The 27,336-nt window shown below is 41.2% G+C and overlaps 1 protein-coding gene across 3 annotated transcripts in view; it reads left to right on the top strand.

Moving 5' to 3' along the window:
• Positions 1–27,336, top strand: part of LOC6582444 (protein alan shepard) — a 158,954-nt gene that overhangs the window by 69,009 nt on the left and 62,609 nt on the right. For all 3 annotated transcript variants that reach the window (XM_032731298.2, XM_044009915.1, XM_044009914.1), the window contains one exon: positions 14,297–14,635. In XM_032731298.2, the coding sequence (XP_032587189.1) occupies positions 14,297–14,635 (339 nt within the window). The remainder of the gene's footprint in view (positions 1–14,296; positions 14,636–27,336) is intronic.

The raw sequence follows: 27,336 nt of genomic DNA, 5'->3' as shown, positions 1-27,336 counted from the left end.
GCAATTGAAATACAATTTCTTCAGCTCTTTTACTTATTTTTCAAGCACTGAGGTAGCTTGGCAAAGGCTGGCAAATATGCCAGGACAATGAGAGCTGCGCCCAATTCCGTTTGCCAGCTGTGAAATATGAGTCGAACGGATGCCATATCATAATCTAAACAGTAATCGCAACAGTATCGCATTCGCATTCCGATATGCTTTCTGTTGAAGCTGTTGTTGTTGACTTGAGGTTTTCCTGCACACGAATTTGTTGACATTTAACGACTAAACATTTGTTTAGACACTGCGTGTCCTCGGCTAGAAGAGCCGTTAAACGTGTTTCGCATTTCAACAGACGAAATACAAAAATAAAACGTGTTCAGGCTCCTATTGAATTTCACAAAACAAAAAACCAAAAAAAATAAATAAATAAATGCGACCCTTTACAAATTGTTGGCTAGAATAATTGAAGCGTGTCATTTCGAGGATGTTTAACGATTGATAGAGATCTGCTGGAATTTTAGAAATAAATACCAGGCCAGACACCCACACACACACACACACCCAATGTTAATTAGAGTTCAAAATTGTTAAATCTGGAATGCATAAATACATGCATGCCTTCATGCAGACACCTAGTCAAAGTCTGTCTAGCAACAGTTGCCATAATAACAGAGCAACACAATAGAGACAGTGAGAGAGAGAGAGAGAGAGAGAGAAGCACCCGGAGAGGCAGTCAGGCTACGCCGTAAATTGTACATGGGCCAAAAGGGAGCACGCAATTGTAAAGCAAAACCAAAGAAATTATAATTAAATTTTGTGTTTTGGCATTGGTCTCGAGCGTTGGAGATGCGAGTGGAGTCGCTACGCAAATGTAGCGTTTGCGGCTTGAGCGTTGAGCGTTGAGTCGGTTGAACAAAGAAACCAGCGAAACAAAACACACAAAAAAAAACAAGAAGAAGAAAAAAAGGATAACAAGAAACGAATAAAAAGTGTGGGTAGAGCTGAGCGTAGTAAAAACAAACCCGAACGAGAATGGCTAAAGAAAAGCTGCAGCTGGTTTCCGTTTTGCTTGGGCACAAAGATTTATTGCCTTGCATGGATTACATGGCCAACAAAATGGGCGCCTTGTTACCATAAAGCCGCTTAAAGATTTTAATTTAAGCGTCGCTCGCGCTGACGAATGAACACGCACAGCGAGACCACAGGCGCACGCACACACGCACACACGCACAATCAAACAGACAGATGAGAGAGAGAGAGAGAGAGAGAGAGAGAGAGAGAAAGAGATAGACAGTAAGAGAAGCTGTAAAAATTGCAGTGTCTTGATGTATAATTGGGTTTATGTTCTGCTTGGCCATACCCTGTAAACGCAAGTGTTAAACGCGCCATTTATAATCCCCAGGAGACTTTTTTTTTTTTGTATTTTTTTGTATATACCAAAAAGAATTAACAAGGATTACAGCCAGTCTATACAATTTATGTAAATATCTATATATCAACCTTAATTTGAGCTCATGGACTATGGAAAGGAGAAGGCATGCATATTAACAGTAGTAGGATTTCTTTAGAATCACCTCAGCGATTACCTCCAAAACTGCGTTAAATTTCCTTTGTGATCTAAGTATAAAAAATTTTACACATTTAGGCGCAACGACTAACTTAGCTTAGATAGCTGTTAAAATCAACAAATAATTATATAATTTTTGAAGTACCTTGCATATCTTATTAAATATACTATATAACAAAATTCCTTATTTTTTATTTTACAATTCATTTATATTTGTATATGTATTTACATATTTTTATACCGATTACCCATTCGCTAATCACATAAAAATCATCTGAGTCATGGACTTATTCTAGACAATAATTCGCCTCATCTAATCAACAGCAACCTGCTGTGGCTGTACTAATGAAATTCTGTAAACTTCTTTAAAAGTGAGCACCTCCAGCAGTCGAGCTTAAATGAGTTTTTTAATTAGATTTCAAAACTGCGAGCATAATTAAATAATGCTCAATAATGTTTTTAGTCATTTGCGAATTTAATTGTGATCATAAAAATTCATAGCCTACTTTTCTGGGCACAACTAAATGTAAACTAAATGTGGCTGTAGAGCGATAGAAAGAGACAGAGAGGGAGACAAAGGGACAGACAGCGTGCGCATTAAAAATTCAATAAAAATGTGCAGTTAATATAAATGCGCTGGACGGGGCGTGGCATGGGTGGGAAAATTTACAATTGCAGTGCAGAATTTTCATTAAAACTAAAATTGTAATTTTTGTCGAGCGTTGAATTTATGATGCGCACGTGACTGGCGCAGGAAACGGGCTTAAATGATGGCTTAAATGAGTCGTGCACTTTTGGCCAGCTGCCGACCCATCGCGTCGTTCCCAAAACTGCACTTAGCAGCTGCATTTGAATTTATTAACAAAATAATTTTCAACTACAGCCGAAAAAGTTGGCCCGCAACACAATGGCCAAAAAGGCAAACACAAAAAAAAAGAGTATAGAAAAAAAAAAATGAAACGAAACTGAAATGCAACTGCAGCAGCGCTGAAATGAAATTTTATGCTGTGCCTAAAATAAATACGTGGCATAAATAACAGTAGCCGGCCAGCAAAAATACAGAAACTTGCAAAATTATTTCAATTCTGCTTATATATGTATATAGAAATTTCAAAGAGATGCAAAATTGCATAGAGTATGCTTGGGTAATGTAACTAAAGCGAGGCTAATGGACTGCATAGGAGAGATGGTGGCATATATATTTAGAAATGATCTGTTATGAATTGAAATATGAATATCAAATTTGTTTATTATATATAGTATGTTTAATAAGATATACGGGATACTCCAAAAAACCTTTTGTGATCTTAGTAACAAAATTCTACCCAGTTGGGCGTAATTTTCTTCTCTTCAAGGAATTCCTCAGCATTAGGCACATCTTTTGCATTCTTTGCAGCACTACAGAGATCAAAACAAAACAAAAATAAGAAATCATAACTTTTGCTTTATGCCAATCTAACTTATATTGCTGTAAAATATCTAGCAATATATCAGCCTGGCTCACCCTTAACAAACTTTTTGTTTAGTATCTCTTGTCTCTTTTTCATCTAGAGCTCTTTGCCATTGCTAGCAATAAAAAATTAGCTTAAATTCAGCAGCTGCCAGCAACTCTTAGACTTGCTCATTTCTGCTTTTCACAGCGTATTAGCAATTCGCCTAATCTATTTTACAGCCCTGGCGTTTTTCTTAGCTGATTTCTTACTTTCACGCCTTCGCGCTGTCCAGAACATAAATAACAAGCAGCTGTTTCGCTTCTTTTTTTTCCCTCACTCTCTCTCTCTCTCTCGCTCGTAGTGGAAAATGATTTTAGCAGCAAAGTTTTGACTGCTGCGCCCGGACGACTGCGACTGCGGGGTGTTAAGGGCTTAGAACGCAACCCGTTGCCCAAAAGTTCAATTTCCACGTTAAGCCCGAAACAAGGATTCGCACAGCGATTCGTTTGCTTCTTTTTGAAAATGTAATTTTGTCGTAAATGTCATTTTTTATGTTTGTTTGTGTTTGTGTGTGTGTGTGTGTGTTGCTTTGGCAACACCGTCTGCAATTGTTATTGCTGCTGCTGTTGCCAAAAAAGAAAAATATCTTCAAATCACAGCGACAACGACTGACGCTTAGCCACGCCCCCCACGGCCTCTGGGCTCAGCCTGTGCCTCGGCGACATTTCAACTCGTTCATTTTATTGGATTTCGCTCGTTGTTGTTTTTAGCTGTTACATTTAATGAAAATTTGTTGAATGTCCTCCTGTCAGGCGGAGCAGCCAAAGGCAAAGGCAAACGCAAACGCAACGGCAAAGGCGTGCAAAATTTTAAATTGATTATTGCAGAGACGTGGGCGTGCCACTCACTGCTCGCATGCAGCTGAAGCAAAAAGAGGCCAGAGAGTGCGAGCCGGCTTCTTTGAGGTCTCCAGTAGCGTATCGCAGCATGAGTTTTATCAGCCTCTCGCCCCATGCCCCGTGCCCCTCGCCCCTCGCCAGTGGCTCCGGCTCTGTTTAATGCGCTCAGTACTGTTATATATTATCGTTTATGATGGAAACATAAAACTTGCACGCGTCGTTGCCGCACGCAGATTGTCCTCGCTGCCTTTAAGGTGTGCGTGGCCAAGGACTGCCAACGATTCGTTACGTTTTAGGGACTATATAGTGATGGGGGCTCTGATTCTCTGGCTCTGGTTTGGGTGGGCATCCACTTTTATGCCTCACTTGGCACTCGGTCTAAGACGTGGCCATAAAATAAACGCACTGAGATGAATTGCCCAGCGCAGAGAAAGAGAGTGAGTGCGACAGAGAGAGAGAGATAGAGGAGGAATTTGAGGCAACCGCCGTGCCGCTCTTTTATCTTTGCATAATGGAAATTCGTAGACATTTGAGCCCTTTTTATAGACATTTTAGTTCGGTTGGAAATTTAAGATATCAAATGCTTCCTTCACATAAAACACAATTTTATTGCCACATTTTCAGTTGAGTTTTGTGAAATGAATTATGTGTTATAACATAATGCGCTGAGAGTTTATTTTACGTGGCAAACAAATAGCTCAAATTATGCTAATGAAGCCATCAGCCAATTGGATTAAGGAGGGGCACTAGGATCTGGCTGACTTAATATATGCGTTCTGGTTGACAATAAATTGGGAGGTAAAGAGAAAATGTTGCTCTCTATATACCTAGATACCCTGTAATTCTGTACTACTTACAAGTACTGGCAGCCATACAATATCATATTCAACAAATCCAAAATAGTATTCAAATGCATATTCATATTCAAGCTGAGTGGATGCACACACTAAGACACTCATACATAAACAACAACGAAATACCAACAAGTAGTGCAAACTGAAAATGTAAATAAAATAATTGCAAAAAAAAAAAAAAAAAAAAAAAAAAACACAAGCTGCTTTCCCTTTCTGCCCGTTGGGCACGGCAGAAAAGGTCTATGGAAAATGTTGGAGAAAATATGCAAAATAGGCTGAAAAAGTTGCATATATGCAATCCACACACACTCACACACACACATTGACTCACACACATTGACTCACACACGTGCATTTGCATAGTACAACAAAGGCAAGTGAAGGAAAAAATCTCTCGGCTTTTTTTCTAATGCCTGTTCGCTCATTTTCATTTGTAGCCGCACCTCCTGTCGCGCTTTTGTTTAGCCGATTTTTGTAGTTGCTGCTACTTTTAGACTATGCCACGCCCCCCACTTCGTCCTCATCCTCCATCGTCCTACGATTATTATGTGGCGCATTTTCATGCCCAATACGAACACAATACAAAATTTAATTTACCGCATAGAATTTAAATACGCAAGGCTAAAGCGCCGCAACAATGCCCAAATGGAGCTGACCGACATCTAGATACCCTGTACGACTATTACTACAAATTGCAAGCACTTCAATATGCCCGCTCACTGCGCGCTACTTTTTGCTGTGGGCTAGGCAAATGAAAAATAAAAAAATAAAAAACTGGAAAATTTTGCGCCTGAAAAGAAAAATTCTTTTGTTTCTGCTTTTGCGCCTTTTCCGCTGGGCATATGCAAGGCCCAGCCCAAGCCAGCCCCCCAAGCCCCACATCCATTCCCCAGGCGACTGGCTGCAGCTTTGCCGTCGGTTTTAATTATGGAAAAAGTTTTTGCTTTATTTAGTTTAAACAATAAGTGGTTGGAAAATATGAATTATGCAAAGAGTCACACAGCTTGCCAATGTGTGTGTGAGACTGAGTGTCTGTGTGTGGGGAGGTATGTGTGTGTGCAGACTTTTCTTAGGCAAAATGCAAATATTATGCATTCTACTTTAGCACTGCTCTTGTTTTGGTCTTTGCATTGGCAAGTGAATCACTTGCAGCGCTGCTTTTGCTTTCCTTTTCAACACATTTTGCTTTAAGTAATTACGAAATGATTTTCAGCCTTAATCTCTGAAAACCGTTCAGCGAGTTACGAAAGATAAGAGTGTTGTACCAAACATACATTATATATAATTTGATAAGTACTCAGTTAAGTTCTATATCAAAATTTGATACAGCTAAGACCGACCTAAGCTCTGATGCTGCTCCAAATATTTCTAATGCATTTTATATGCTAGCAACGAGAGCGCTGGAGAGGCATAGACAGAGAATTATTGTATAAAGATCTCAATTGTAATATATATTATTTCAATCCCAAGATAGCCAAGAAATGCTTTGGCCTATATTAATGTTTAATTAATGTAACTTCCATCGAATCTCGTAGCATTCAGCTTTTGTCAGGCAGCTGCCTTCACTCTACCTTTTGCCACATTCACTAAAGGAGTTGGCCCACAGATTCAGAGACATTCATAATTATTTCATTTCATTTACTTTGCGAGCAATTATGATGAATATTTCAAAACGTTACATTGATGCACCTTAATCAAGGTCATAGCATTCAGCTTCTGTCATACAGCTGTCTTAACTCAAGTTTCAAGTTTCGTTTTTGTAACATTCACTGGAAGACATTAGCACATTAGCACAGTTTCATAGTTATTCATAAGGCTATGCTTTCTATTCAGCCAGAAAATATGATCAATATTTCCACAAGTTTTATAAATGTACCATCCATCGAGTGATCCATCATTCAGCTTCTGTCATGCAGTAGCATTTAACTTCTGACATACATTCGCAAGAAGACCTAAACTAAGAGCATTTATATTTATGTCAATCATTTGATTTGTTTTCTATTTCGTGAGCAATGAGGATCAATTTTTCCACAAACTTCATATTCCCTAGTCTTTGACATTTATGTTCCTTCCATCGAGTCTCGTAGCATTCAGCTTTTGTCAGGTAGCTGCCTTCACTAGTTTGTGCCACATTCATTAGGAAAGTTAGCTCACAGTTTCAGAGACATTCATAAGGCTACGTCATTTACTTTGCGAGCAATTATGATGAATATTTCCAAACGTTACAGTGTTTGGCATTGATGCACCTTAATCAAGGTCATAGCATTCAGCTTCTGTCATACAGCTGTCTTAACTCAAGTTTCAAGTTTCGTAATGTAGCATCCATCGAGTGATATATCATTCAGCTTCTGTCATGCAGTAGTATTTAACTTCTGACATACATTCGCAAGAAGACCTAAACTAAGAGCATTTATATTTATGTCAATCATTTGATTTGTTTTCTATTTCGTGAGCAATGAGGATCAATTTTTCCACAAACTTCATATTCCCTAGTCTTTGACATTTATGTTCCTTCCATCGAGTCTCGTAGCAATCAGCTTTTGTCAGGCAGCTGCCTTCACTAGTTTTTGCCACATTCATTGGGAGAGCTAGCTCACAGTTTCAGAGACATTCATGGGGCTATGATTTTTGCTAAACGTTCAAATTATGATCAATAGATCAATATTTCCACAACTTTTATTAATACATCTTCCATCGAGTGTCGTAGCAATCAGCTTTTGTCAGGCAGCTGTCTTCACTAGTTTTTGCCACATTCATTAGGAGAGCTAGTTCACAGTTTCAGAGACATTCATGGGGCTATGATTTTTGCTGAACGTTCAAATTATGATCAACAGATCAATATTTCCACAACTTTTATTAATACACCTTCCATCGAGTCTCGTAGCATTCAGCTTTTGTCAGGCAGCTGCCTTCACTAGTTTTTGCCACATTCATTGGGAGAGCTAGCTCACAGTTTCAGAGACATTCATGGGGCTATGATTTTTGCTGAACGTGCAAATTATGATCTATTGATAGATCAAAATAGATCAATGTTTCCACAACTTTTATTAATACACCTTCCATCGAGTCTCGTAGCATTCAGCTTTTGTCAGGCAGCTGCCTTCACTAGTTCTTGCCACATTCATTAGGAGAGCTAGCTCACAGTTTCAGAGACATTAATGGGGCTATGATTTTTGCTGAACGTTCAAATTATGATCAATATTTCCACAACTTTTATTAATACACCTTCCATCGAGTCTCGTAGCATTCAGCTTTTGTCAGGCAGCTACCTTCACTCTACCTCTTGCCACATTCACAAAGGAGTTGGCCCACAGTTTCAGAGAGATTCATAAGGCTACGTCATTTACTTAGCAATTATGATGAATATTTCCAAACGTTACAGTGTTTGGCATTGACAGACACACCTTAATCAAGTGTCATAGCATTCAGCTTCTGTCATACAGCTGTCTTAACTCAAGTTTCAAGTTTCGTAATGTAGCATCCATCGAGTGATATATCATTCAGCTTCTGTCATGCAGTAGTATTTAACTTCTGACATACATTCGCAAGAAGACCTAAACTAAGTGCATTTATATTTACGTCAATCATTTGATTTGTTTTCTATTTCGTGAGCAATGAGGATCAATTTTTCCACAAACTTTATATTCCCTAGTCTTTGACATTTATGTTCCTTCCATCGAGTCTCGTAGCAATCAGCTTTTGTCAGGCAGCTGCCTTCACTAGTTTTTGCCACATTCATTGGGAGAGCTAGCTCACAGTTTCAGACACATTCATGGGGCTATGATTTTTGCTGAACGTGCAAATTATGATCAATAGATCAATGTTTCCACAACTTTTATTAATACACCTTCCATCGAGTCTCGTAGCATTCAGCTTTTGTCAGGCAGCTACCTTCACTCTACCTCTTGCCACATTCACAAAGGAGTTGGCCCACAGTTTCAGAGAGATTCATAAGGCTACGTCATTTACTTTGCGAGCAATTATGATGAATATTTTCAAACGTTACAGTGTTTGGCATTGACGCACCTTAATCAAGTGCCATAGCATTCAGCTTCTGTCATTCAGCTGTCTTAACTCAAGTTTCAGGTTTCGCTTTTGTAACATTCACTGGAAGACATTAGCACATTAGCACAGTTTCATAGTCATTCATATAGCCTTATGAGGCTATGCTTTCTATTTAGCGAGCAAATATGATCAATATTTTCACAATAAATAGTTATCGAAATCGATAAATAGTTATCGAAATCGATAAAATGTTATCGAACTCGATAAATTGTTATCGAAATCGATAAATACTTATTGAAATCGATAAATTGTTATCGAAATCGATAACTTGTTATCGAAATCGATAAATTGTTATCGAAATCGATACATTGTTATCGAAATCGATAAATTGTTATCGAAATCGATAAATTGTTATCGAACTCGATAAATTGTTATCGAACTCGATAAATAGTTATCGAAATCGATAAATAGTTATCGAAATCGATAAATTGTTATCGAAATCGATAAATGTTATGATTTTTGCTGAACGTGCAAATTATGATCAATAGATCAATGTTTCAATATATCAATATAGATCAATGTTTCCAACTTTTATTAATACACCTTCCATCGAGTCTCGTAGCATTCAGCTTTTGTCAGGCAGCTGCCTTCACTAGTTTTTGCCACATTCATTGGGAGAGCTAGCTCACAGTTTCAGAGACATTCATGGGGCTATGATTTTTGCTGAACGTGCAAATTATGATCTATTGATAGATCAAAATAGATCAATGATAAAAATAGATCAATGTTTCCACAACTTTTATTAATACACCTTCCATCGAGTCTCGTAGCATTCAGCTTTTGTCAGGCAGCTGCCTTCACTAGTTCTTGCCACATTCACAAAGGAGTTGGCCTACATTTTCAGAGACATTCATAAGGTTACGTCATTTACTTTGCGAGCAATTATGATGAATATTTCCAAACGTTACAGTGTTTGGCATTGACGCACCTTAATCAAGTGCCATAGCATTCAGCTTCTGTCATACAGCTGTCTTAACTCAAGTTTCAAGTTTCGCTTTTGTAACATTCACTGGAAAACATTAGCACATTAGCACAGTTTCATAGTCATTCATATAGCCTTATGAGGCTATGCTTTCTATTTAGCGAGCAAATATGATCAATATTTTCACAATAAATAGTTATCGAAATCGATAAAATGTCATCGAAATCGATAAATAGTTATCGAAATCGATAAATTGTTATCGAAATCGATAAATTGTTATCGAAATCGATAAATTGTTATCGAAATCGATAAATTGTTATCGAAATCGATAAATTGTTATCGAAATCGATAAATTGTTATCGAACTCGATAAATGTTATCGATATCGATAAAATGTTATCGAACTCGATAAATTGTTATCGAAATCGATAAATAGTTATCGAAATCGATAAATTGTTATCGAAATCGGTAAATAGTTATCGAAATCGATAAATTGTTATCGAAATCGATAAATTGTTATGATTTTTGCTGAACGTGCAAATTATGATCAATAGATCAATGTTTCCACAACTTTTATTAATACACCTTCCATCGAGTCTCGTAGCATTCAGCTTTTGTCAGGCAGCTGCCTTTACTAGTTCTTGCCACATTCATTAGGAGAGCTAGCTCACAGTTTCAGAGACATTCATGGGGCTATGATTTTTGCTGAACGTTCAAATTATGATCAATAGATCAATATTTCCACAACTTTTATTAATACACCTTCCATCGAGTGTCGTAGCATTCAGCTTTTGTCAGTCAGCTGCCTTCACTAGTTTTTGCCACATTCATTGGGAGAGCTAGCTCACAGTTTCAGAGACATTCATGATGATGATGATGATGATTTTTGCTGAACGTGCAAATTATGATCTATTGATAGATCAAAATAGATCAATGATAAAAATAGATCAATGTTTCCACAACTTTTATTAATACACCTTCCATCGAGTCTCGTAGCATTCAGCTTTTGTCAGCCAGCTTCCTTCGCTTTATCTTTTGCCACATTCACTAAATATCTAATCTAATATCAGATCCTCGAACGGCTTATAGGATGTCGTAATCGAGCAGTCTCGACTAGAGCTTCCTTACTTGTTTTGAATTTCTAATTCATTTATAGACACTGTGAAGGCGTGTATTATATATAAAATTCATTTAAAATAACTCGAATTTTGAAACGCTTTAAACTCACGCGCTTTAGCTGAAATGTTTGTATTTGTGTTTTTGTTTGTAATGTTCATGCGGGCTTGAATGGCTTTTTGGCTTATGCAAACACACGCCATACCCTGCGCTAGCAATTATCCAAGCGCACGTACTCGGCAGAAAAAAAGAGAAGAAGAAGAATGTCATATAGAAAGCGTGATAGAGCGGGGGAGAGAGCGAGAGAGAGAGAAAGAGAGAAAACCGAAACTCGAATTTGCGCATAAATTTGCAAAATGACAATAAAAATGACAATGGCTGTCGAGCGGCGGCAGCAACAACAACAATTGGAGCATTGGCAGCGCTAATCACAAAGCGTTTATCAGTGCCCATGAGTAAGGCGTGACAGCGACACCTCCATACTGTGCCCCTCTCGTACCGGGCTGTGGGCCTCCCCCCTGTCTACCTGTCAGTTCGTAATAAATTATTATCATTAATATTTTGCGCTTGATTTTGGCTGGGGCGCTGTTTGCCTTTGCCAGACAGGCAGACAGGCGGACAGACGGACAGGCAAGACGTGAAACGCTGTCTATAGGCAGCAGCAACAGCAGCAGTGGCAGCCACATTTGTGGGCGTGGCACGTAACGCTCTTTGCATAAAAATGGCGAGCGAAAATATCTAATAGAATAGAACAAAAGCGTCAACAAAAATGTTCAAAACGCGACGAAATTACCAATAATATAACTGAAACGAGCCGAGGGGTGGCAAGCGGAGGAACGAGGCATGCCACGGCAGCTAGAGTCCCTTTTTGCTGTCTGTGTGTGTGTTTGTGTTTGTGTGTGTTTTCGTGTGCCAGCAACTTTATAACACCCTCCACGAAGTGCACGCGATAATGGCTCCCAATTTGATAATTAATCACGTCCTCATTCTGGCAGCCTGACGCCCCCCGCGTGGCTGTCCTGTGCTATCTGCGGCAATGCCACAGCTGCCCCGGCAGGAGGCAGCCGTACCCAACTAGGCGCTGGAGCTTCATATTTTCCATTAGTCGGCCTCTTCTACTTCTACTAAATTTTTGTTTTTTTGCTGCTGCTGCTGCTGCTGCTGTTCGCTTTTATTTTATTTTTCAAGCCGACGTCGAAATTAAGCGAATTTCAACGAACGATAAAATAATTACCTTTATGATTATTTTCGCCACGATGCGGGACGGCGACTGTCGTGAGACGAGCGATAGCAATTGTAAGAGTATATATACTATATGTGTGTGTATGTGTGTGCAAGGCGACGCCCACAATGTGGCAAACGTGTCTAATTTAGCGGCTTAAATTTATTGCATTTGTGCGCTTAAAATGTTTGCCAGTTCGTTTTTATGGCCCAAAATTGAAGCAATTGATGGGAGTTCTGGAAAGTTTGGGTCTATGCGCATAACCGTAAAACTTCTTAGGCAGCTATTTTATAGGAAAATATACAAGCACACACACACATACATGCTTGTATTTGTACGTGGGGGAGGGATTATTGGCAAGGTGCTACAAATTGTTGAAACTGTTTGAAAATTTGATGGGTATCTATGGGAAAGCAAATTTTGAAAATGAAATTTGAAGGCTAAGCTAAATGAGAGCTGAGCCATAATTGAGAAGCGAAGAGGAGGGAGAATGTGGACAGGCAAGTGAGGCAGAAAATAAGTAAATAATAATTATATATTTATATAAGCAGGTTGAGATTTGTTGTGTATATACAGTAAAATCCGGTTATAACGATGCCTCGAACGACCGTCGTTATACCCGGAAGACGCTATAATCGTATAACTTTACTCTGGGAACCTCAATTTTCGTCACTATAATGGACGCTATAAATCGTTATAGCCGGATTCTACTGTATATGTGTCTGTGTGTGTTGGTAAAACTCCTTGTTAGCCGATTGAGCACGACTCGTGTGTGCGTGTAATTTGTAGTCAATTATTAAATTGTATTTGTCAAGCCTTCAATTGCTAGACTAAAGCTGACTTGATTGCCTCCCACTCAGCTGCTACAGTTAGCTGCCTAGATTTGTTGCAACCTGGCGTTGCATGTTTACTTGCGCCAAGAACTTGCCACAAATGGCAGCTCAACTCAAATTGAAAGCGTAGCTGTACTTCTTTCATTCTTTCTTCTATTACCTCTGTCATTTGGCTGCCAAATTAAGGAGAGTGAGAGAGAGAGAGAGAGAGGGAAAGGGAGGAAGCGCGTTCCCATTGGGGGCAGCTTTTCGACAGCGGCGCAACCGCAATCAAATCGCATGCACACGAAAATTAACTGGAAATGCTGAAGTGCTGGGAAACGCAAAACCAAAATCAAACATTTGCAATTGTGAAAATATAAAATCGAGGAAACACGCAATGCAACGGGCACGTTGCGCGTTCCACGTTCCACGTTGCAAGTAGCGCGCTGCAACCTATGCGAATGACTCGCATCCGTTTGAGCCAATCAAGCAAACAAAATGGCGTTTTGTTGTTTCCGCTTTTTGTTTTTGTTTAAGGCAGCAGCAAATTTGTGAGCTGTGGTTGCAATCAAACCCAACAACAACAACAACAACAACAAGAACAGCAAAACTCGCGGGCGGCGGCAGCAACAAGAAATGCGAATTCACAACACGAAATTATTCACCTTGTAAACTGCATGGCAAAAAACAAAGAGGCAGGCGACTGTATGCACAGTTCAGCGCATTCAAATATATCAGTTGATACGCGAAAAAAAAAATGGGTTCACGGTATAAAAACAAAATAGAGAGAAATACCTCGAGTTATTTGTGTTTATAGCCGGGCTGGCAACAAAAAACAAATGGCCCAAAAGCTTCTGGGCGAGCCAAATGCATTTGCAATGCAAAACTGGAGCACAGGAAGCGCGACGAGGCAGCACAAGGACATCACACACACACACACGAGAGAGACTGTCATGCGACTGTTGCATCTGCCTTCACACTCGTTGAATGCTTCGCAAAAATTTATTTATGACCAACGTTTTGTTGTTTACTCTCTGCTTCTTCTTGCTGTTGTTGTTTTTATTTTGATTTTTATTTGTTTATTTATTTTTTTGCGACGAACTAGCGCAACTGGCACTCAATAAAACAAAAATCCTGTAGCCTGCATCTGTATGTGTGTGTGTGTGTCATGGCGGATGTCATGGCGGTTTTTGCTAGCGATAAGCAAAGCTTTGCGAACCGTTAGAGGCAGCTGTGCTGTGCTGCGGTTTCCATTTATGACAACAACAAAAACCTCACCAAAATCCATGCGCAGCATTATTTATGCATGCAACAGTCACACACACACAACTAAATCGTATCCTCTCTCTCTCTCTCCCTCTTTGGACTACTTCCACCTTTGCTCATTTGTTTTTTGTTGTTTTTTTTTTTTCCTGTTTGCAGGGCTCGTCCAGTGCCGCTAGCGTCGCAGCCGCACCGCCAACGCCGCGCAGCGCTTTTCCCGGCGCACCGTTGACCGCCTCAGCCGTCGCACTCAAAGGCGCCATACCACAGCGTCCACCGGCCATGACCAGCCCAGCTGCTGCTGCTGCTGGCGCCGCTCTAGCAGCGGGCGCACCATATCGCGGTGCCACCAGCTGGACACCCCAGGGCTATGCACCGGCTGCTGCCGCCGCCGCCGCTGCGGTCGCCCAGCAGGCCTATCGCTATACGGCCCCATTGCCCCAGCCGGCATATGCGGCCTATACGCCGCATACGGCCACCACACCGGCCACAACCACGGTGAGTACCGGGGCATAACGGAAAACAATATGCACATCAGCATCAGCTGCGAGGGCGTGGCTGATGCGAATTAGTTATAAAACATGAAATAGTTAGCAATCTGTGTGGAGAGATTTTAAATTATTTAAATGAGCAATTTTAGTGTTGATAATGCTTTATGAACCGTGTAAAGGTTTTGGGTATGGAAATTACAGCTATAAATGGATTTTTAGTATTTTAATTAAGTTGAAAGTTTTTAAGATTGATATTTTAATAATATATAATATCAAGGCAAAGACCTAGACAAAGATGAAGACCACGAAGAAAAGCAAGACCAAGATGAAGACCTCGACTAAGACCAAGGCAAATGTTTTTCAGTTTAAGGCCAAAACCTAAATTTATATGAAGACAAACTAGAAGCCCAAGCCCCACTAAGAAGAAGACCAAAGCCAAGACTAAGACCTAGACCCTGATCTTTACCTAGATGAAAACCTAGATCTTTAACTAAATGAAGACCTATACAAGATCAAGGCAAACGTTTTTAAGTCCAAGATCAACAACTAGATGAAGACCAACAGAGAGACCAAGACCACGCAATGAGCAAGACTTAAACCAAAACCAACACCAATTGGTATTCCTCAACCCCTGCGCCTCCTTTGACATTCGCTTGCACATTCTAAATTTAAGCAAACTTCAAGTATTCTCCTACTTAACAAATTTCATAAATGTTTCTAGCCCCTACAAACTCTTAACTATTCAAGTTAATATTTGACATATTCCGCCCAATTTCATTGCACATTTTCCACATTTTCACTTAGAGAAGTTAGGCCAAATCAACTGGCTTTCTAGTCGCACATAAACAAATATTTGGCAAAAGAGCATAAATATAATGCGAAGCAAGTTTCGAGCCAAGTTTCGCAAGTCGAATGTCTGTGGGCTGTGTGTGAGCCCATTTACATCGATGAGTGCTCTTCGTTATGTAATGAACCGCATAATCGCAAATTTATGTGCGCCCATCAAACAGCCAAATGGTTCTCAAGCGTTTTACACTTCAAAAAACTACCTCTATTAACTCGGATAATAGGGGAGCCGCAGTTCGGGTTGCTTGAGCTTTGGCTTATTGATTGTGGACGGGAGAGAGAGAGAGAGAGAGAGAGTGAGATGAGTGCAAGACATGTGCTGTCATTTATTGTAAATTGTTTGAGTGTCAATTTATTTATAGCACGCACCAGGCCGCTCTCTGCGATTCTCAGCGCTGGACACTGATGATGTGATTGGCGTGAAAAGTGCTAATATTAATTTGCTGCGATTGCAATTTGTGTAGGTTGTGTTTTTGTGGGGAAAATTGGAGAGGGTGTGTGGCGGGGGGAGGATCGGCTATGGGCAATCAGAGCGTGGCAGGGGCAATCAATTAGTTTCGTTGTGGCTGTTGCCAGGCGGCATTCATCAAAGTCAGTGGAAAGCTTAACCGACTTGCCGCTGCCCATTCATTTTTGTCATTTTCAATTTGACAGTCAACAGCAACAACAACAACAACAACAACAGCAGCAACAGCTACAACAATGGCATCATTAATAACAAACAATTAAGAAGTTCGTGAATGACAGTCGAGAGTCAGAGCTAAGCTCCGTCTGTCTGTCTGCCTGCCTGAGTCTGCTAGCTAGTCCAGCAGAAGCGCATCATCATCATTCGTAGTAGGAGCAGAGGCAGCCACTGCTTATCCTGACAAAGCCCCAATGTCAGACCCCACGCAAGTTCGCTGCCAATAATCCCAGCCAGTGTGGGAGGGGAGGGGGGTTGATAATAGGGTATGGCTTGATATCTCCCTCTATCTCCATTTAGAAAACCCAATTGAATCGGAATCAGCGCATGAAGCAAAGTCATGACGAATGATGTTTGCTGAATTTGACAAATTTCACGTTGCCACAGCAACAAATTCAGATCCAGCCAGCCACACCCACTCGCCACCAATCTCTCTCACTCTCTCTCTCTCTCTCTCTCTCTTTCTATATATATCTCTCGGGACAGGCTTTTACTCACAGCTACGCAAAGTTCTTATTCCGATGCCACCTCGTTATATGCATCCTTTTATCTGCTCTTTCAGGCAGCATTTTCAAATTTGATTTACAAATGATTTTCAATTCGCCACGAAGCGCCTGACGTTGACAACATGTCAGCGAGTTCAAATTGCCAGGCGCTGGCTGTCGATATTCTGCCTCCCTCTCTCTCACTGTAACACTCTCTTTCTCTGGATTTTCTTTCTTTTATTTTTGGCGTGCGTGTCTAACCTTTTATATATATTTTTTGTCTTTCATATTTTTCTTCTTGCTTAAGCATTTCGTTGCTTAAGCAGCCATTACGCTACGACCAACCGCCTCTCCGCCAGCTCCCTCACCCCCAGCAACGCTTGCTTAAAGCAATCACCTCAGCTTGTTGTTGTTGGTATTATTTTGTTCAATGCTTAGGGCAACAACTTCTAATAAATGCGCCGAAAAGTGCTGAAAATAAACGAGCAAATAAATAACCGAAGCGTGCCTACCCTTATTCCTTAGCCCTGCTGCTGCTGCTACTGATTCTTCTCCTTCTGCTCCTTATTCTTCGTCTTCGTCTTTATTTTATTTTGGTCTGCCCCGCAGGTAAGCGAAACGCTTCTTCTGCCGCTTCTTATGCTTTTGCTTTTATATTTTTTTAGCCGATTGTCGATGCCTTTGCATTGGTTTTCGTGGGCTCTGCGGTTCGAGAGTTGTCGCCACGCCCCCAACCAACCGCCCACCCACCTGCCTGCCTGCCTGCCTGAATGTAGAGCCGCGGGCGCCCTTTGCGTTTTATTGTTATTTGCTAATCGCCCCGCCATCCGTTTCGTTTCGTTCCGTTTCGTTTCTCTGTTTCATTCGCTTGCCTCTTTCACTCAGCCATTCATTCAATGGAGCTCCAACATTTCCACGTCTTTTGTCCTGTGTCCTTCTCAATGTCCTGCCATTTGCCAACGCCACCGCCATCAATAGTAGTTAAATAATCCAAGGAAATGTATTTTTGTGGGCGTCGCCCACTGCCCCCTCCCCAACTGCTGCCACCTGTCTCACAGCGCCTGGGCCTAGCGAGTCACTCATTTTTCCATTACTCGTTACCTTAATTTTTTGTAGCTAGCTGCTCACTTTTTATATACCCTAGAACTTACGTTGGATACTTGAAAATTGTATAAGAAATTCCGTTATATTGAATAAGAAGAGCAATAGATATTGAGGAAAAACTAATTAGAATGGAATAGTAGTTAATTTAATAGTAGTAGTTGTTGAATGGTAGTACGTGACGTAGTAAAATAGTAGTAGATATAGTCATATAGAAGTACAAAATGATGTAGTCGTAAAGTAGTATATAATTGTTGTATGGTAGCAAATCATAGCGAAGCATTAAGATATTATAATACATATATAATCGTAAATTGGTTTGATCATATTAAAATATAAGCAGAGTAGTAGCACTAGATTATTTTAAAGTAAGAGTGGACATAGGAGTAGACAGTTCAGTATTGCACGGAATAGAAATGACAATACTGTAGTAAAGTAACATAGTAAGAGATTGAGAGTGCAGTATTACATAGACAATAAAAGTGTAGTAGTACACTGACTATTAGTAGTAGAAATAGCAGTAGTAGCACACAGTATTAGTAATAATAGAAGCACAATTAGAGAAAAAGTAGTAGATTGAGCAGCAGTTGACAATAATTAAGTAGTAGCTAAAACAAATTTACTGGCCAACAGTATACGAATATATATTGAGCTAAAGAATAGTAGACATAATAGTCTAAAGTAGTTGTATTATAGTATAGGGTATCTGTTAGTCTTACCACCAAGCCATTAACAATATTTGCCAGCCACTTGTCCATTAAAGCTGCATGCGAATGCCACTCATAAATATTAAGTGCGGCTACTTATTTTTGGTTTTTTCTCTCTATTGTATGTTTTTTGCTCCTTTTTCTGATTTTCGTCGTTCCTTTTTTCTGACAGCCTTTTTGCGTCGCGCCTCCCCCTCGGGTCATAGATTATCGCATTTGATTTGAGTGTCGTTAGTATGTAGCCCTGCGGCAGCTAGAAACAACAAAAAAGTACATTTCATATACATCGTAGTGTATATATACATGTATATATTATATTTGGTGTGCGCAGCCCTCGCGCAGCCAGGACGCGCTACGCCCACACTTCACGCCCCTCGACAGCCACGCAAAATGGTTCTCGTGCTGCGTTCTCCCCTGGGCCGCTATCGCGCTTGATAACTCGGACGCTGATAAGGCGAAATGGAATTTGTTTTAATTATAATTGGCTTTTCTTTTGCTTGAAGAGCTCTCTCTCTCTCTCTCTCTCTCTTTCGCTTGACTCTCAACTCTCGTCTCCCGTTGCTCGTCTCTCGTTTCTCGCGTCTCGACTTTGTCGCTGCCACCCCAAGAGCTTAAAAGTGCCTCGCAAATTTGTTTGTCAAGGACGCGTTGATTGCATTTTGTTGCCATTGCTGGAGGTAAAAGCTGCTCGACTTAGTCCCTGATGCTGTGATAGGTCCGTTCAGTTTAGTTTAGCAGCATTATTAATATAATTATAATGTACTTATGTTACTTACATCTCTTACTTGTTAATTAGCTTAAATTAAGTTTAGTTGAAAGCTACAAAAATGATACCGGAGCGTGTCAAAACGTGGCCAGCGATTGCAGAAGACTGAGAGGTAACTCCCACACCCTCAAGCCTCAAGCCAATTGGTTGACTCAACTCGGCTCGTAACGGTATCAAAAGCTAATAATAACATGCAATGCGAACAACGAACGCTTGCTAGTTAACTCTAGCCATGTTCGGCTTGAATGGCATTTCCCTTATCTAACATTTTGCTTATTCAACTGCAATTTCTGGCCAGCAACTCCCATTGCGCACTGCCATCCACTTTGGGAGTCAAGTTCTGTGCCATTATCCAAGACTAATATTAATATTACGATGCTGCTCGCTGCTCGCTGCTCGCTGCTCTCGTATCAGCATGTGAACAAAACGCAAATCCAATTGCCTGCTCAAAAACAATTGCTAGGCAGCTGCTTGGCTTCCTATGCTATCCAATCCCATCTAGGCGACTTGCCTAACGGGCTGCTTGGCTGCATTATGCACTCGTAGTTGCTTTTCAATTGCGGTTGCCTGGACATATTGAAGATAATCATCAGACAGACAGACAGACAGACAATGATTCCTTGCAGCTGCCTCAAGTTGTTAAAATGGAACACTTTGGGGCCCCCGCTTGTTGTTGGCCATTCACTTCCGAGTCGGACTCCTTGCTAACTGTCATGACATTTCAGTTGACATTTCAGCATCAATTGAAGACAAGTTGCCTCATTGCAATTCAATGTGCACTGGCATTTGAGTTCGCCATAGTTTTGCAATAACTATAAGCATTAGTTTAATTTTAAATACGTTTTCTATTCTCTCGAGTGAATCAGTACGCAGCCAACTCAACTTGTTGAATTTGAATTTATTTGTAAAGCGACGAGCAGCAGCAGAGGAACAGGAGCAGAGCAGAGCAGCTGCAGCCGAGTCTTTGGACAAGGATATAAATGTAAATGTTATTCTTGTGCATTTATTCCGTTTTAAATTTTAATTATTTTTAGCAGCAGCACTTGGACATTTCCTTTTGTTTCCAGCTACCAAGAAAATGCTGTTGAAATGAAAGAAAGTGACTGAGAAAGAGCGAGTAAGAGAGAAAGAGAGAGAGAGAGAGATAGCTGAAAGGATGCTTGGCGCTGCACTTGAGTTTGAAAAGCAATTATTGTTGAAATATTATTTACATATTTTGCTCATATATATGTATATATATATCTATATATCTTGCTCCATTCTATCTCTTTGGGCATCTGTGGCGGCTGCCTTAGTGTCTCTGCTGACTGACTTAATGCTCATGGGGCGTATGAGTGTTATGCAAATGTATTGCAGATAATGCAACATAATGTGAACAGTGCAACAATACCACAGAGTGCGCCAGCTCCTGCCCCCATCCATTGGCGAATTATGAAAGCAAATACAAATCTTCAAGGATTCGCTTTTGAGACAAAGGAAATACTTTCCTATGCAAGCGAGATGAGTTAATAAGAATCATAAATAATAGCACAATTTGCATGCTGAAATTGCTCAGCACAAATTGCAAATTTTCCTATTTGCAAATGTGTTGCCTTTGAGTAGGCTATAGATGGGCATTTTAGTGCATCAATTTGTGAATATGCATAATGAAAGTCTAGTCGAATTGGAGCTTAGCTGGGTTCAGTCGGATAGTAAACGATGTTGTGTGCATTCAATTTAATATGTGAATGGAGCAAATGGTGCTCACCCATATGTCGTAGTAAATGATGAACTATTTGCTAAGTTATTAGAAGATTATAGAGTATTAAGTTAGTATTTTTTGTAAGGGCAGCTTTGGAGTTGTAGTTGTAAGGATGAACATAGCGATTTTTCTGTGTTTGTCTCTGCGTGTTTGCTGTCTTCATGCTCTCTCTTTCTCTCTCTATGCTCGCTCTTACTCTTTGAAAATAGTATAAAGGCATTATTATATTGATACTCAAGACGTTTGGTCTTCTGATATCCCTATATCAAAGGAAGAAATCCGCAATGTAGATCACATCAGACATGCGTCCATGTGGAGTCAAGAGACAGTCAACATTAAGTGCACCATATTCAGTTGTTTACTCTGAGAAGGCATAGTTCGAGTGATCTTTCATCTACCAATACACGCACACAACACACAGTCGCCATTCAGTCATAAAAGTAATCCACTTCTCTCAATACAAATCCAATGGCTTATGCTTAGGCTGACTACAGCTGAGAGCTCTGCCTGAGCTAGAAGATATGTAATTTACACAGTAATGGAATATAATTCAGTTGCTCTTGTGAATATTCGCTGTTCGATATATATATATGCCTTCTGTATAAGTATAACCCAATGAGAACGAATAAAGTTCGGTTTGGAAGCCGATTTATACTTTACAACATGTGTGGAAACATTGAAAATATCGAATTGACTCACATGCGCAGTTTTCATTTAAAAAGTCTTCAGAAGCTCAAGAAACGACTGGAATGAAACAGGCCCCTCACGAACTATATCAAGAGACAATAGAATATAGGAATAGTATTCTAAGGCAAAAGTCTCTCAACCTCTCGACATACTCACACATAATCTGCAATACATTAACATGTACTTTAACCTAGCTAACTCTCCTCTCAATCACTTTTTCCTGCCTTGCCACATTCCTTTTGTTCTTATCTCACGTGTGCTCATGTTCAACTTATCAAACACCTTGCATTATATTCAATATTAACGCCAGCTGTTATTCATCTATGCAGCAGCTGCACTCGATGCAAAACCCATTTGAAAATCAACTGATTTTCCACTTCAGCATGTTTACAACGTCGTTATTTGCACGCATATTTGAATGTAAAATGAAAATATGTGCACTTACCTTTAATTATACAGCAAAGTGAGAATATAGTTTTTGTTGCCCCTATTTGGTTAGCATTCGCATATGAATTTCCCTATTTTATTTCAATTGGAATTTCACTTCTTCTGGTTTTTCGTGCCCGCGTTTTTGCATTTTTCAACGACCGCACATAAATTCCTGAACTGCTGCACATAAATCAACAAACGGGCGCTCAATCAAAATTCCCGCTGTACACACGGCAATGGTGGGCGGTGGCTCAGTGGGCGTGGCGTGCACATATATTTATATAGCAGCCACAATAAAATGTGAATACACAAAAGGGCCGCATATTGACGCAATCAATAAAAACACATTAAACTTTGTTTGCCAAAAACGAAAAACGAGTTACAACGATTAAGAGCAGTAAAAGGCGGGCGAGTGGAGTGTGAGGGGGGGAGAGAGAAACAGAGAGAGAGAGAGGGGAACAACTATCTGATGCAGATTAATTAAAAGTGTTGAGCTGGCTGAAAGTGCAGAAAGGCAAACATGCTCGAATGGCAAATACCGAATGCTTCACAGTGAGAGACAGACACAGAGTGAGAGAGAGAGAGAGAGTGTGTGTGTGAGTGAGTGTGTGTCAGTGTGAGTGAGTCTCTGTGTAGCTATATCGAATCCTGTACTCCAGTAACAGCAGCAGTAACAGCAGCAGCAGCAGCAGCTCCCCTCTTTTTTGCTGTCACAAAAGCTGTCCAACAGGGGGCACATAAAGCGATTAACTCAATAAAGCGAAAGCGTAAAAACAAAAGTGACAAAGTGTGCAACAGCAGCAACACAATGCAAACAAACAGCAAAAGCAGCAAAAGCAGCAACAGCAGCAACAAGGGCAACAAAAAGGCGCATTACGTATACGCGACGTTGGCCCAAAAAGCCGCGACATTGTCAGGCGCAGTGGCTTAAACGCAAGTGACCAAAAACATGCGGCTTTAAACTGGCCGTACAGCCAAAAACTACGGCACTCACTGCCAGCCAGTGCAGCAGCAACAGCAACAACAGCAGCAGCTGCTGTTGGTTAATGCGAACAGCAACTGCAAGTGACATGAAGTTGCCATCAAAAGGATGCACATTATGACATTTTGGCGGCCCGCAAGCACTGAACTTAAGCCCATCCACCCAATTTGTTGGCTGACACTTGACATTTGGCCATTGGGCGGTGGGCGGTGGTCGGTGTTCGGTGGGCGTTGTGTGTGAGCTCAAAGTGCAGCAACAGCTGAAGGCAGCTGACAGCCAACGCACTTGCCAGCCAGTCTCTCATATTTCAATAAAAAAAAGGACAGATATATATATATCTATCTATCTATATATATATTTGCAGCTACCGCAACTGCGGGCTCGTAACACTTCCGTCTCAACCTACAGTTCCTGTTCGCCTGCACTGCTCCGGCCGGCCTGCTTAGCCAACAATGGCAGCAGCCAACAAGCAGCGATTCAGTGTCCAGCATTGCGTTTTAATATTATCCACTTTGGGGCCTTCCTGTTGCTGCGTTGCTTCCGTTTGCTGCTGCTGTCGATGCTGCGGCTGCTTGTTGTCCTTCCTCTACTGTTGTTGTTGCTTTTGTTGTCACTGTTGTTGTTGCTGGTGGCAGCATTTCGACGCGCAATAAATTTGATTGCAACCCATTCGCCTGGCAAACAGATCTTGACATGGCACAGTGGAACGCTTAACTAAGTGCAGCAGCTGTAAAATGTGATGAAGATAAAGTAAAATCTTATGGGAACTCTTATATAAGTAATTTTTAGAGGCTAGAGGCTAATTGGGGGTTTTATTAAATCATGTTGAGGCATTTTCAACAGAGACTTGGAGTGTGCATGAAGGCAGTATAGAAAATTTGCAGAACCTCTGGAGAAATAGATGTAGGAAGCTTGTGGAAAGCAAGCATAAGTAAAGTCTCCAGCAGAAATCCAAGTGCTTAAATTATAGTTAAACATTGATTCATAAAATTTGTAAGCTAAGTTGGCTATGAATATAGAATAAAGCCAACAGATCTATGCCAGCCTATGCCTATGAATGAATGAATGAATGAGTTAATATTCATCTAGCTAAATCTTCTTCTGTTCTAATGCAATTTTACCTCCAGTTTAATCGTAGTCTTAACTAACTAGTCTTAACTAATGGTTGATTGCTTGATTCTTGATGATCTGTTAGCATACTCACTCGCTCTCGCTCTGAGCAATAGACTTCGTTTCTTTTCGTTTTCATTTTCTGTTGAGCGCCTTCAGCTGAACTATTCGTGTGATGCTCTATGAACGAACATCGTTTAGGAATTGCTACGATTCACGATTATACAATGAGAGAGCACACAGAGCTGAGTCTTAGCACTCACACACACACGTTCAATTCACATACAAGCATAATAGGCGAGCGTAACCCTCACATAAATACCAATACATAGACAAAAGACCTTTTGCTTCATTTAACACATTGCTCGATCCTGAACAAACTCTTTGAGCAGCCGAAGCAATCGACTGCTCTCTGAGTCTGTTCTGAGAGCGTGATTAAAAATGCTCTAGCTATAGCTAAATCATATTTAAAATTCATTCATTCATATTCCGTTTCAAACCCGAATTCCCAGTTGTTATTGCTCAATTCTTGATCTTAATTTTAGATGAATTCTAATCTTTAGTAAACACATAAATAAGTTCACCTTTAATTTGTATTCGCTTTACAACATTGTTCGCCCACTGTGCCGCCCACTCAACTGGTGGGTGTGCCATATACAACGAGCCAGCGAAATCCAATATTTACAGCATTTATTTGCCTTTTATTTTTAATCGAATACTGAGCAGTCCGTGGTCCAGCTGCCAGCTGCTCTGGTTGCTTTTGGAGCTCTACATCACTTCCTGACCTGCCCTTGTGGATAGCTCCAACTGCTGTTGGCGCTGCTGCTGGTGCTGCTGCTGCCGCTATTGCCTTTGCTGTTATAAATTGTCTGAAAGGCGCTTTACAAGGTTTTTCATATCATATTTTATTATTACGCGGTTTTCACGCCCTTTGCCGCGCCCGATAGGCAGCCCTGAGCAGTAGTTGGGAGTCGCCTTTGCAGTTTGGACACGGACTTACGACTCGCAGCTCGCAGCTCGCAGTTCGCAGTTCGCAGTTCGAACCTCGGTTACCCGTTCCTCTCAGCATTGCTGAGACACCTCGGCACACGCTGCTGCGACTCTGGAGAGAGTTCAACTCGAATGTCGATGCGTTGCGTTAATTTTGCTTTTATATCCCAGCGACAGCAACAAAAGTCTGGGAGCATTTTTTATTTGTTGTTTTCTGTTTTCGTTGTTTTTTGTTGTTTTTTCGTCTTTTCGTTTCGTGTTTTATGGATGCGCGCAGATTTGCCGAGCCAGCCACACAAGAGTTATTGCAAAAGTTTTTACAGCTTAAGTTGCAGCTTGTTGCGAGTTGTTGTTGTTGTTGTTGTTGCTGCTGCTGTTGTTGTTGTTGCCTTTAAAATTTTCTCTAGCGTTTTTCATTGTTAAGTTTTGAAAGTTCGCACGCGCACAGCTGGTCAAGTTCGATGGCGGAGCTGGCGGAAGTGGAGTGCGGTTGGACTTGAGACGGATGTGGCCCGGGCCAAAGACTTGAGGTGTAGCTGAAGCTCGAGGGCCAACCTCCTGCCCCTTTAAATATTTTATGGCACTTTGATGTAAATATGTTATTACGAGAGCTAAGACAGGTTAATGCGACCCGACCTTGTCCTGGGGATTTGCATTGAGCTCAGCAACTGAACTGAGCTGAGAGCTGAAAGCTGAAAGCCGTAAGCTAAAAGCAGTTAGTTGCAAACATAAACAACTAAGAGATGTGCCAAGTTTTAATTGCTTTTCCAATGGATTCACTTGGCACTCGTGTGCGCACAGACACAGTCAACCTTTCACCTTTGGCCAGTGGCCATTGTGGCACAGCTTGAAATGCCACACACACACACACACACACACAATGGCAAATAGCAAGTGGGAAGTGGGGAAGGAGGACGACTAACTAACCGAGTGACTGACCAAGCTACAACCAAAACCCCCAAAACCGAGCGAAAACCCCAAAACGAACCGAGCTAGCAGCCAGCCTGGAGACACCTGACTCGTGTCTTACTTCTCGCATCCCGTGCCCCGTGTCCCCTGCCTGCAGACAATACAACAAAGGTGAGCAGTGTGCCTGAGACAATTGCGACTAGGCGCAGGCCTAATTAAGCTGGCGACGCTCACTCGACTCGACTCGACTCAACTCGACTCAACTCAAGTGCTAACCGCAATGACAACTGAGAGAATATTCCATTGAGAATTGATATAATATATATGCAACATTAATTATGTGTAATTTAAACGCAGCAAAGGCGACGCTTTAATTGCCCGACAACTCGTCCAAGTGTCCGCTGTCAAGACGGAGTAAACAATGCGCACGGGCCAGGCCATAAATCAGGCAGACCAAATGCCCCTTGGCTCAACACCTGAAGGCGAGCAGGCGAGAGGGCGGGCAGGCGGGCGGGCGGGCAGGCGGGCGGGCGGGCAGGAGACGTCTGACATGGCATGAGAGTCGCTCACTTAGGTGTTATAAGCCGAGGTAAATGAGCGGCAGACAGGCTCTGCTGCATGCACATGCAGCCGTGCCAATTGTAGCCAGACAGCAGTCAGTGCGAGCATGGTAGAGCTTTGGCATAGAACATGCCCAAACAGGTGGACGCAGGACAATGGGCACCCGAGCTGGGGACAAACGTGCCGGCGAGCTTGTGGTTTGCATTGTGACATATGAAATTGCTCTGCTGCCGCTATGAGTGTGTGTGTGTGTGTGTGTGTGTGTGTGTGTGTGTGTGTGTGCAATGATTCTATGTGCCTGCGTGTGTTTGTGTGTGTCTGATCATTGTTGCTGTTGTGGTCATTGATTGCCTGCAATTTGCATTTCTAGACATGAACACAACCAAGCAGCCGCACTACCTACGCGCTCGATGCTCATACAAAATGAATGATGAAGCGCCCGACAGGTGCGACAGAGACAACTTACCGCCTGCCGAACGCCGACTGCCGACTGTCTCCTGTTACTCGCCTATGGGCAACGCCCACGCGCGTAATCAGTGACAATTGTTTTTGGCCAAGCCGCACACGGCCTGCTTTAATATGCCAAAGCAATTCAGACGAAATATGAGAGTCAGCGTCAAGGCAAGTGCATATGGAATGAAAAATTCTGCGAAAAAATGTCAATTCTGCGAAAAAGTGCTCGGTAATTGATGTAATTTAACCACTGTACTGG

This window comes from Drosophila mojavensis, unplaced genomic scaffold, assembly GCF_018153725.1.
Source record: "Drosophila mojavensis isolate 15081-1352.22 unplaced genomic scaffold, ASM1815372v1 contig_74, whole genome shotgun sequence".
In the NCBI taxonomy this organism is placed as follows: Eukaryota; Metazoa; Arthropoda; class Insecta; order Diptera; family Drosophilidae; genus Drosophila; species Drosophila mojavensis.
This window is presented reverse-complemented; position numbering and strand designations above follow the sequence as displayed.